Source organism: Vigna unguiculata, chromosome 7 (assembly GCF_004118075.2).
Source record: "Vigna unguiculata cultivar IT97K-499-35 chromosome 7, ASM411807v1, whole genome shotgun sequence".
Taxonomy (NCBI): Eukaryota; Viridiplantae; Streptophyta; class Magnoliopsida; order Fabales; family Fabaceae; genus Vigna; species Vigna unguiculata.
This window is the reverse complement of record NC_040285.1, coordinates 26748139-26759182: the sequence shown is the minus strand read 5'-3', so window position 1 is coordinate 26759182 and position 11044 is coordinate 26748139. Positions and strand designations below refer to the sequence as shown.

The following is an 11044-nucleotide window of genomic DNA, read 5'->3' as shown; positions in this document are numbered from 1 at the left end:
TTTTTAATCCATAAACTTAAATGTTAAATTAAAATTTGAGAATGAAACTTAATCAAAATTTAAGATAAAAATGAGTTTTAATTTCACATAAAAAGTTAAAGACTAAAAATACATTTAGTCCTTAAAAATGTTGAATAGAAGAAAATATTTTACTAAGCATATGACAAGTTTGTTAAAATAACATGTTATTTAGATAAATTAAAAATATTAAAATTCTATCATCAACAGCATTACTAAAATATATCTTAGGATGTAGATTTTACCATAAACCTAGTAAACTGTAGGCATAAGATTGACATGGATTTAATGCAAACACAATAAAATTCAACTAGGCTAAATTTGATATAAGATCATCACTAAAAAATAACGATTTTAAACATTAAATTTATGAATTCTAATTGGTCTAGGTTGAGTTTAAAACAGAGGGAGGTTTAAAATAGTTTTTTTATGGTAATTGTTATTAGTAATATCTTGAAAAAACTTAATTACGAAAATATTGATTACAGTTGTTTAAGATGCAAAAGATAAACTTAATAACTGAATAGGCTGACTTGAATTTTAAGCGAATTAACCCAACCAATCAAAATAAGTTTATTGAGTAAATAAAATAAAATATTTTTCTTTCCCATAAAATCAAATCAAATCTTTTGTACAACCCTAACTGAAAAGTTTTACAAGAATGATTGAACTATTGTTGGAAACGAAGATTCGAAGTGAAAAAAATTGCATGTTTGGCAGGTTCCATGGTATGGTAGTTGTATGAAAAAGGTGAAAAGAGAGTACTATAATACTATGGTAGAGTGGGGCAAAACAGTAATTCCGAGAAACAGAAAAAAGAAGAGGTTGAATTCCTTTGACCTAAATACCCTCTTTTTGTGGATAGCCCCAAACCTGTATTTCCCTTCTCAGCCCTCAGAAGCGATGCCTCTGCTACCCCTCTAATTCCCAATCTTCCTCTCCTCTCCTTACCCTTCTTCTCCTATTTCCGATTTTCTCCACTTCCCCGCCAATTTTCATCAACCTCTTTTCAAATTTCTCTTCTTTCTTTTTTTCAATTCACAAAACCCCTTCGATCCGCTCTCAACCCTCGCTCTACTGTCTCTGCGACATTACCCACCTCCCTTTTATGTTTTTCCAGCTCCTCAGGCCATGGTTTCACTCCCTTTTCAGGAAAGGTGAAAACTTTCAGGTAATTTTATCATTATTAAGAATTTTGTTATTATCAATTCTCATGGGTATTAGGGAATTCCTTCGATTTTCAGTCAATTCAATTGTGGGTAATGGATGTGTGATTGTGTGTTTTCACGAAAGTTTCTCTTTTTGGCTAGTTCAGTTACCTGTAAATCCGCTTCACATCACGTACTATTTTTTTTTCTTACCTTTACTCCCCTTTTGTGCTACTGCAGTCCAGCTTAAGTTAATTGGAGTTGTAAGCTCGTAGTTTGTTTTCTTGGATAATATAAGTGATTTTAGTTTTTTCAGGAATGCTAAACATTCTCTGCAATCAAAAGGCGTGAATTTTCAGAAATTTAGTTCATGTGATTTGAATTTGTTTCTGTAGGGTTATCGTTTAATGGAAGTGTGAATGGAATGCTTGTGGCTTGGATAGCTGGATTTCCAATATATTTCTATGTAACCATTGATGATAGATTTGTGGGTTTGTACTCCCAATTATGGAAATGTAGTTGAGTGTGTTCTGGATGAATGCTTACAAAAGTAATTTTAAATAAAATTGGTTTTTCGTAATTGATTTTGAAGTGATGTGATTTATGTTTGGATTATTTATTCCAAAAAACAAGTTAGTAGTAAAACCCAGCATAATTTGTTTTATCCAACGTTGTGCTAAATCAATGTTTACCTTAAGTTGTGCTAGCTGGTATTTCAATGTGACTCTAGATGATTTAATGTGAACCCAAACACAAACTCAATCAATAGTTAATGTTTCATTATGTGAGTAATTAGCTGAAGTTGTGCTACGTGGGTATTTCAATGTGACTTTTGATGATTTAATGTGAATCCAAACACACTAAATCAAGTTAATGTTTCAATATGTAATTTGTGATCTTTGATGTGTGTTAGCACTTGAAGTTGCTAAGAGTGGACAAAAGTTCCGTGTTTTGTATTATATATTTGCCGCAGTTTAGGTGGTGGACCTGACGTGGTTTAGTTGATTGTAACCATCAAACTGTACATCTTTTATGTATTTGAGGAGTATATTCGAAGAAAGAATAGAAAAGTAAAAACAAGAAGAAATGATTGGCATGCTTTGTTAGCTGGATGTTTACATGATCTTCTGTTGTTTTCTTTGTTTCTTTCTGGTGATTCAGGACTTTTATCTTTAATGTGTTGGACAGAGGATTGATGTGGTTTATCTGACTTGTCTTTTGTCATATGTAGGATCTTGCAACAGTGTATCTGTCATAAAGCTGTAATTTGTATATCAAGCTGAACAGGAGTTCTTCTTGTTGTCGGCTTGTTGCTATATGTAGTTATTTACATCTTGATGGCTAACCACGATTTGATTCTTGGTCAAAGTCACAATTTGGCACTTGGTCATGATCAACAACTGGTGCTGGGCCATAACCACAATTTGGGCCTCCAGAACCATGCATTAGAACTGGGATCAGCCCATGAGCACCATTTAGATCTGGGACAAACCCATGATCATGAACTGGGCTTGGGACATGCCCATGATCATGAATTGGGATTAGGACAAAACCATGATCATGAAGGTGATGCTGATCACACTTATGAGCATGAGCATGAGCTAGCCATGGATCAAAAACCGGAGCATGATGATCATGACTTGCCTCTTCCTGGACAAAATCACGAGTTAGTCCTATCTGAGAACAATGATTTGACTGTTTCAGAGAACCAAGAACTTGATGAGAACATGGCCCTGGGTGTGGTTCAGAACTCAGAACTGGGAATTGATTCTGCAAATGATATGGATGTTCAACAATCACAGCTTGTGCTTGCTTCCACACCTCCAATAATTCAGGTTCGTACTGCAAGTCCTAGTTTTGAATTGTCAGTGGGGCAAGAATTCCCTGATGTCAAGAGTTGCCGAAGGGCATTGAGGGATACAGCAATTGCTCTGCACTTTGAGATGCAGACTATAAAATCTGACAAGACCCGCTTTACTGCTAAGTGTGCTAGTGAAGGATGTCCCTGGCGCATTCACGCAGCTAAGCTCCCAGGGGTTCCAACCTTTACTATTAGGACAATTCATGAGAATCATTCATGTGGAGGAATTTCTCACCTTGGCCATCACCAAGCTTCAGTTCAGTGGGTTGCTAACTCTGTGGAGCAAAGGCTCAAGGAGAACCCTAATTACAAACCAAAGGAAATATTGGAAGAGATTCACAGGGTTCATGGTATTACCTTATCGTACAAGCAAGCATGGAGAGGTAAGGAGCGTATCATGGCTGCAATGCGTGGATCTTTTGAAGAAGGCTACCGCTTGCTTCCGCAATACTGTGAACAGGTGAAACGCACTAATCCAGGAAGTATTGCATCTGTTTATGGAAGCCCAGTCGATTGTTGCTTCCAACGTCTCTTTATTTCCTTTCAAGCATCCATATATGGTTTTTTAAATGCTTGTCGGCCACTCTTAGGGCTTGACAGGACATATTTAAAGAGTAAGTATCTTGGAACATTGCTTCTTGCTACTGGATTTGATGGTGATGGGGCTCTCTTTCCTTTGGCATTTGGAGTCGTTGATGAGGAGAATGATGAGAACTGGATGTGGTTTCTGTCTGAACTTCATAACCTACTTGAGATTCACACTGAAAACATGCCAAGGCTCACCATTTTGTCTGATAGACAGAAGGGAATCGTGGATGGAGTGGAAGCAAATTTTCCCACTGCTTTCCATGGATTTTGTATGCGCCACTTGAGTGATAGCTTCCGTAAGGAATTTAATAACACCATGCTTGTCAATCTCCTATGGGATGCAGCTAATGCTCTTACTGTGATTGAATTCGAAGCAAAAATTTTGGAGATTGAAGAGATATCACAAGACGCCGCATATTGGATTCGAAGAATCCCACCTCGCCTCTGGGCCACTGCTTATTTTGAGGGGCAAAGGTTTGGTCATTTGACAGCCAACATTGTTGAATCTTTAAACACTTGGATATTGGAGGCATCTGGACTTCCAATAATTCAAATGATGGAATGTATCAGAAGGCAGCTAATGACTTGGTTTAATGAGCGCCGGGAGACCAGTATGCAGTGGACGTCAATACTCGTCCCTTCCGCCGAGAGACGAGTAGCAGAAGCTCTTGATCGGGCACGCACGTATCAGGTTCTTCGCGCCAACGATGCTGAGTTTGAAGTAATATCTCATGAAGGAACAAACATAGTAGATATCAGGAACCGTTGCTGTCTTTGCCGTGGCTGGCAGCTCTATGGTTTGCCCTGTGCACATGCTGTGGCAGCACTTCTCTCCTGCAGGCAGAATGTGCATAGATTCACAGAAAGCTGTTTCACTGTAGCAACTTACCGCAAGACATACTCACAAACCATACATCCAATTCCTGATAAATCCCTGTGGAAGGAGTTGTCTGAAGGGGATGCCAATGCTGCCAAAGCTACAGAGATTGTTATCAATCCACCTAAATCACTGAGACCACCTGGGAGACCGAGAAAGAAGAGAGTTCGTGCAGAAGACCGTGGTCGTGTTAAGCGAGTGGTGCATTGTAGCCGTTGCAATCAAACAGGACATTTTAGAACCACATGTGCAGCTCCCATTTAAGTTACTGAATAAACAAAATTGGACAACCTTTAGTTATGTTATGTGCCGGGAATCCTTTGTGTTATTTATTTAGGTTTCATAGCTTAGACTGGCGAGTAGATGATCTCTGTTATTTACTTGACATTAATGTGAATTAATTCGTAGCAGATACTCTATGTGTATATATCATCCTCCAATAATTGCCATCGTTCAATAACGCATACAGTAATCGCGTGATTTTTGTTTCTCGTACATGTTCTTCAATAATTTGTGCAGATGCTCCGCTCCAAGATGAAACCTCGATATTTTTTTTTCTAGGGGGAGATAGTGAATAACCACTAACTCTTCCCTCTGCACTGAATTTGTCTACGTCAAATTGGTCTCTTCATATTTTTTTTTCACCAAATAGCCTTTAAAATGGTATGCAGCTGGTTTTTGAAAGCCAAATTGATAGTATTAGCTACTTTAAAAAGTATAAGTAGATGTCATGAATGGAGAATTAAGACGATATCTCCTTTACTTTTAAAGGATCAAAAGGAACTTGTACTTTTCCTCTTAGTTCCGAAGAATTATTTTATGTACGAAGATTTTTTTTTTCGTTTCGAAGTAACGTAGATGCAAGAGTTTTCTTGAGTTAAGTAAATAAACATGTGGAATGGTACTCCGCTGATAAGAACCAATGGGTAATACTAAAATAAGTATTTGTGTATATATATATATATATATATATATATATATATATATATATATATATTTTTGTATTATCCTTTTCAGATTCATGCACTACCAACTTCTTGTGCTTCACTATCAAAAAAAATGCATCGACGTGATAAGAACTTCCAAATTATGCTGTCTTAGTTTAAATCCCTTTTCCCGATTGTTGTGGACCATACGGAGTTATTATTTGAAAGGACAAAAAGAAAGAGGAGTTTTCATGGTGTCCCCTTTATTGAGCAATCACCGTTCTTTTTATTCAAGTCTTAGAAGTCTGACAGATAACTAATAAAAAATAGAGTGAATGAGAGTAATACACGTTTGTCAATAAACATCGTAAAACCAAATGATAAGAAATTCATCGAAGTCCTTGACTGCTTAATCAATCAATCATCAACGAGACTGTGGATATACTTCCACTAACACTAGATTTGAAAAGATTGGTTCATATGGACCAGTGATGCAAGAAAAGCACACCTTTTAGCTGTTAAACTTACTAATCCAGAGAATTGTGTGTTATTCACTAAGGTAAAGGGTAGATTTATAAGTATCACAAGTAAAATGCAATAGCAAGTGAAGATAATTCAGCTGCATTGCAATACGATTTGTTTTTGTTTATTATACGGAGCATATAGTTTATGCTGTGGTGTGGACTGAGAACTGTATTAGAATTATGTTGGTTATTTATTGGCAGAGTTTACCAAATGACTAAATGAGTGGTTTCGTTTATTTTTTTTCACCAAAGCTCACCTCAGAAAATCCATCTAAAATGATTAACGGGAAAAATAAAAATGGCAGATGAAGTGGAAATATCTGTAACGACACTGGCAACAATACCTCAGAATGAAAACAGGTTGAATGAACTGAAAATCAGAGCTCAAGAGTGACCAGTAAAGTGCTCACCATCACAATCGTATATGTGCAGTGAAGAAATACAATCTAAATTGATAATGAAAATATGTGCTCTACAACTTTGACCACACATTGCTGCCTTATCATTGTAATTTTACGACCCTTTTCAACTCCCCTATTTACGTCTATGAATGCAAGCAGTACAATAGACTCAGAGTGTTAACTACAGTAGTGTCACATTAACCGGACTGTCTTATATCTGTCACTTTTTGTCCTCAGCAGCTGCTGCTTCTGGTTCAGTTTTGCTAGAAGAACTCATCAGATTGTCAAACCTCTCAGATTTCCCCAGCACAATTTCAATCTAAAAACATCAAGAAAAATAGATAAAGCATCCAAACAGAGGGAACAAGCCTTGCAGAAAACTGAAATGTAAAACTCACCTTTGCCTTCTGCACCAGACGACCTTTGTTCTCATCTTTCATGCCAACAGTAGATGTCAGAACTTCTGTTCCATCACAACATTCATATTGATTAGAGTAACTACACCTATCATACAAATGTGAGTATTAGAAATAACGAAGAATCCTTACTCTTCTCAGTGGCAAGTCCATTGTTCTTCAAAATCTCCGCAATTGTGACAACGGTAGCTATAGCTGGACCAATACATGTCAAATTTTTGCACAATGTTATATCAGTTGGACTTGGAGTGGGACATTTTATGTGTTCAATCGGTGGAGGATGTTAAATCAGTTCGACAGAGTGTGTACAAACTCATATTTTCAGTGGTTTCGCATCAACAACATAGAAATCACGATGCTTGGACTTATACCAGCCACATGCCAAGGAAACTAGTTCCTAAAATACTTTATTCAAAAAACTACCAGATTTTATTTCCTAATTTGTAGCAACAGCTAGAAACATTATTTCAAACTTATCTAACACAAATGAGAATGTCTAAATATAACTCCAAACGCATTAACATAAGAAACAAAGTGCAAAACAATCATAAAAATAATGGACTAAAGTAACTTCACACTTGTCCTCCATCATTGCGAAAAAATCGCATCGTAACTGTGACTGAAAAATAAGGTTCCAAGCTAAGCTTTGTTTAATTCCACAAAATTTTAACTGCTGAGGATGTGAAATTTGCAAAAAAAAAAAGAGGTACCCATTCCAAGAGCAGAAAGCTCGACCTCATTGTGCTGTTGTATGTACCTCTGCATCAAGAAAAAAACATTTGAGGTAGGCATTGATCATGTTAGTAATGTAAATGAAAACTATGAGGCCGGACCAAGAGACATGGACACTCCATGACTTATAATCTCCAGAATATAAAACAAACACAAACATATATAACGCTTCTGCCAACATATGCATTACAAACTATTATTATACTAAAATTTAGTATCTATTTGTTGAACTCTGTTCTTGTTTATTTTATTTATATCTATTTCTTAATTTTTTTAAGTTAAAATATTAAAATTTTCTAATATATTATTTTAAAAAATTATATTAGTTATAATAAGTAGAATAAAAAATTAATATTAACAACATGATTATTGTTATAACAATAAAATTACTATTATTAATAATATTTATTTTTGTACAACAACAACAATAATAGTAATTATATCTAATAATAATTTAAAAATCGTTACAATAATATACGGTTATATTACTATTATAGAAAACGTATTTTAGTAATAGTACATTAATTAATTACAATAGTTAAAACTAATTATAATAATGTTGTTAAATTAATTTTATTATTATGATTATTATGACTAATATTATTTAATATAACCGAAATAATATAAAGAATTACGATTTCGATCATTTTAAAACACATTACCTAATACATTAATTACAAAACTATTGAAGTAGTATTTCTTTATACAATCTCAATTTTATGATAATAATATTATTTATAATAACTATTATTATGATTATAAAAATTAATAAATACTATTACTATTAGTAAAAAATTATAAGAATTTATCAATCTTACCAATATAAGAAATAAGAAATTGTATTTGAAAAACATTAATATTTAATATTTGTAGAATTATAAGAAATAAGAAATAAAAAAAAAAATAGTTTTTAGTTTGAATTTGTAAGTTGTTTGCGAAAGAGGTAGATGGAAGAGAGGAAAAGAGGATGTGAAAAAGTTGAAGAATGAAAGAGTGTGGAAGAAGGAAGAAGGTACCTTGGCGAGATTGACGTAAAAGAAAAGAGGTTTCTTGGTATTGGAAACCTGAATTCGGTTCTTCTTGGGGGGTTCGTCTGCAAGGGTAGCAGCAGCGGCTACGGTGGCCATTGCAATTTTGTGTTAGAGTAAAACGGTAAAGGACCATAATGCCTATCACTCTGCCTTATATAGTTTCTTCCTCTTTTCAGATGCCAAAATCTCCATGCCTTATATAGATTCTTGACCGATTCTTCTGCACCCTTTCTTTCACCCTTTACTTTTCTTTTCACTTCCATCTCCATCTTATCTTTCGTCAAAATTACTTTTTCGTTACACACAAATTTATAATAAACACATTTTAGATATATTATATTTTTGTAAGCGTTTTTTTTATTATATATATAATTTACAATTATGAATAACTAATTCATGTCAACATTAGCCCACTGTTCCAGCTGACTAACTCAATACTTAAAAATGGATAAAATATCTAAAACTGATATAAAGTTTATAAGTTCAAATATTGAATCTAAGGTTTCAATTTTATTAACAGATATTGTTGTGAAAGAAATTTAATATATGGTTGTTACCTTTTAATTTTTACATTTTTGTTATTATTTTTATAACTGAAATATTCACTAATATTTCACGGGAATAAATTATTTATAATTGTTTTGCTTGTAAATAAAATGTTAATTTCCACCTTTAAATGATGAAATTACTTTTGTCTAAGTGTTATTTACTGTGAATCAAGAAAATTTAATATATTTTTTTGTCTTTGGTTCAAAACTCTCAATTGTTTATCGGAATAATAACTTATGCCATAAGTTAGTAGAATAAACTGTTGATAAAGCATTTTAATTTAATCTAATGAAGAAATAATTAATATATATTTAGGTAAAACAATCAGTAATTATATTTCCACCCGTGTAATGTTTTTTTACAGTGAAATAAGAAAACATGAAAGAAAATGGAAGCACTACCCAAGTGAGATTCTATTCTTTATATATTCTTAAATTTATATTGAATAAAACTACAACATTTTTTAATTTCTATTAGAAATTGAAATTTTCTCAAGACTAAAAGTATTAAAATATAAATAGAATTTAATTTTCTAATAAGTTCTTGTATCACTATAAATTTTGAAATTCTGAGACGTTGACACTTAAAGTTCATTAATTATCACATTACTATTTATTAAAATAAAAAATAAATTAATATAATCATCCTCATAGCATACCAATTTCTTACAAAAATTACTCCAAGAAACATAAAATTTAATTTAATTATGTCATGTTTTTAATGATCAAAATATGCTTAACTTAATAAATATGACATTAGAAATTTTTTATTACTTAATAGAATAAATCCAAATTGATTTGAGTATATATACCATCTTTTTCATATATCATAGGCACTCGTGCACCGTTTTTATCTGAAGAAACACGTGCATTAATTTCACTCTTAATATTCAAAGCCCTATTCTATTATTATTTGTGACAACTCTGGTTCAACATGCATGTAGGTCGTGCTGCCACATTGATTTGGTGGTCCACACTAACTAAAGTTATTATTAGCATTTTCGTAACAAAGGAGTTACAAATAGGGATGGCACCCCGAGGGAGGGCGGTGGTAGCTTCGTTATCTTATATTTATTTTTAAAGAAAAAAATTATTTTTATTTTTGTATTCCAATTTAATAGATATCATATTTTTGTTTTATTTCTATTTTTGAATAATGGATATAAGGATATCAAAAAAATTCGTATCCATGGCTATTTGCGGATAAAATTCACAATATGTAAAAAAAGACATTGTAAATGGATATCCGCAAGTAACATGTACAGTATTTTTAATACTCATATGTTAATGGGACACATGTATCATAGTATTTGTACATGTGAATACTCATACCCAGTGGCGGATCTTGATCAAGAGGTTGGAGGGGCCAAAGTAATATGATTATTTGATTTTGATTGAATCATTAGTATAATGTTTTCAAAAAATAACTTGTGTAATTGAACAATTGAATCATTGGTATAATGTTTCAAAATATGTGAAGAAATCTTCACGTAGTTTTTCTTTTATCACTTTAAAAAAAACATTTATTATTTTATTCTTCATCCATATACTTTTTTAAATGTATTAAAAAATAATTTGTTATAATCTAATAAAAAATTGAGAGACATAATTATTAAAAGAGAAATATATGGTAGTCAAGTTACAATTAAAAATCGGTTATGAAAAAACATATAATACATTATTTTTTACTTCTATAATAATAAAAAGTGAATATACAAGATACTCATGAGATAAAAAAATAATTTTAATAACTATTAAACTAATATTTCATTATCAAGTAAGATAAAAGAGTTACATCTTGTTATTCGAGAAAGAAAAGAAACAAATAAGAAATAAGAGCAAAAATAATGAATATATATATCTAACTTTATTTTTTCTTCAAAAACAAAAAAAATATGAGAGTGAAAAACTAAAAAGGCAATGAGAAAAAAAATAAAAAATATCTTATTAAATATTTTGTTTAATTACTCTTTT

The 11044-nt window shown here is 32.5% G+C and overlaps 2 protein-coding genes across 2 annotated transcripts; one reads left to right on the top strand and one right to left on the bottom strand.

The window, feature by feature from the left end:
• The first annotated feature begins 860 nt into the window (after positions 1 to 860).
• On the top strand, positions 861 to 4956 carry LOC114191777. Its single transcript, XM_028081163.1, has 2 exons — positions 861 to 1189; positions 2398 to 4956. The coding sequence occupies exon 2, from the start codon at positions 2504 to 2506 to the stop codon at positions 4754 to 4756; it is 2253 nt and encodes a 750-aa protein (XP_027936964.1). The 5' UTR covers positions 861 to 1189; positions 2398 to 2503; the 3' UTR covers positions 4757 to 4956.
• Positions 4957 to 6315: 1359 nt separating this feature from the next.
• Positions 6316 to 8718, bottom strand: LOC114192667 (uncharacterized protein At2g34160-like). Its single transcript, XM_028082443.1, has 5 exons — positions 8508 to 8718; positions 7470 to 7518; positions 6892 to 6954; positions 6742 to 6806; positions 6316 to 6662 (listed from the first exon to the last, which is right to left on the bottom strand). The coding sequence occupies exons 1-5, from the start codon at positions 8616 to 8618 to the stop codon at positions 6564 to 6566; spliced, it is 387 nt and encodes a 128-aa protein (XP_027938244.1). The 5' UTR covers positions 8619 to 8718; the 3' UTR covers positions 6316 to 6563.
• Positions 8719 to 11044: the final 2326 nt, after the last annotated feature.

What these genes read in the sequence shown, in the direction of transcription:
- LOC114192667 (XM_028082443.1), bottom strand. Translation starts at nt 8,618, where the DNA reads ATGGCCACCGTAGCCGCTGCTGCTACCCTTGCAGACGAACCCCCCAAG. An exon ending in TGGACTTGCCACTGAGAAGA is followed by an intron (nt 6,807 to 6,891) that starts GTAAGGATTCTT and finishes GTGATGGAACAG; the next exon opens with AAGTTCTGACATCTACTGTT. An exon ending in GTCTGGTGCAGAAGGCAAAG is followed by an intron (nt 6,663 to 6,741) that starts GTGAGTTTTACA and finishes TGATGTTTTTAG; the next exon opens with ATTGAAATTGTGCTGGGGAA.
- LOC114191777 (XM_028081163.1), top strand. Translation starts at nt 2,504, where the DNA reads ATGGCTAACCACGATTTGATTCTTGGTCAAAGTCACAATTTGGCACTT.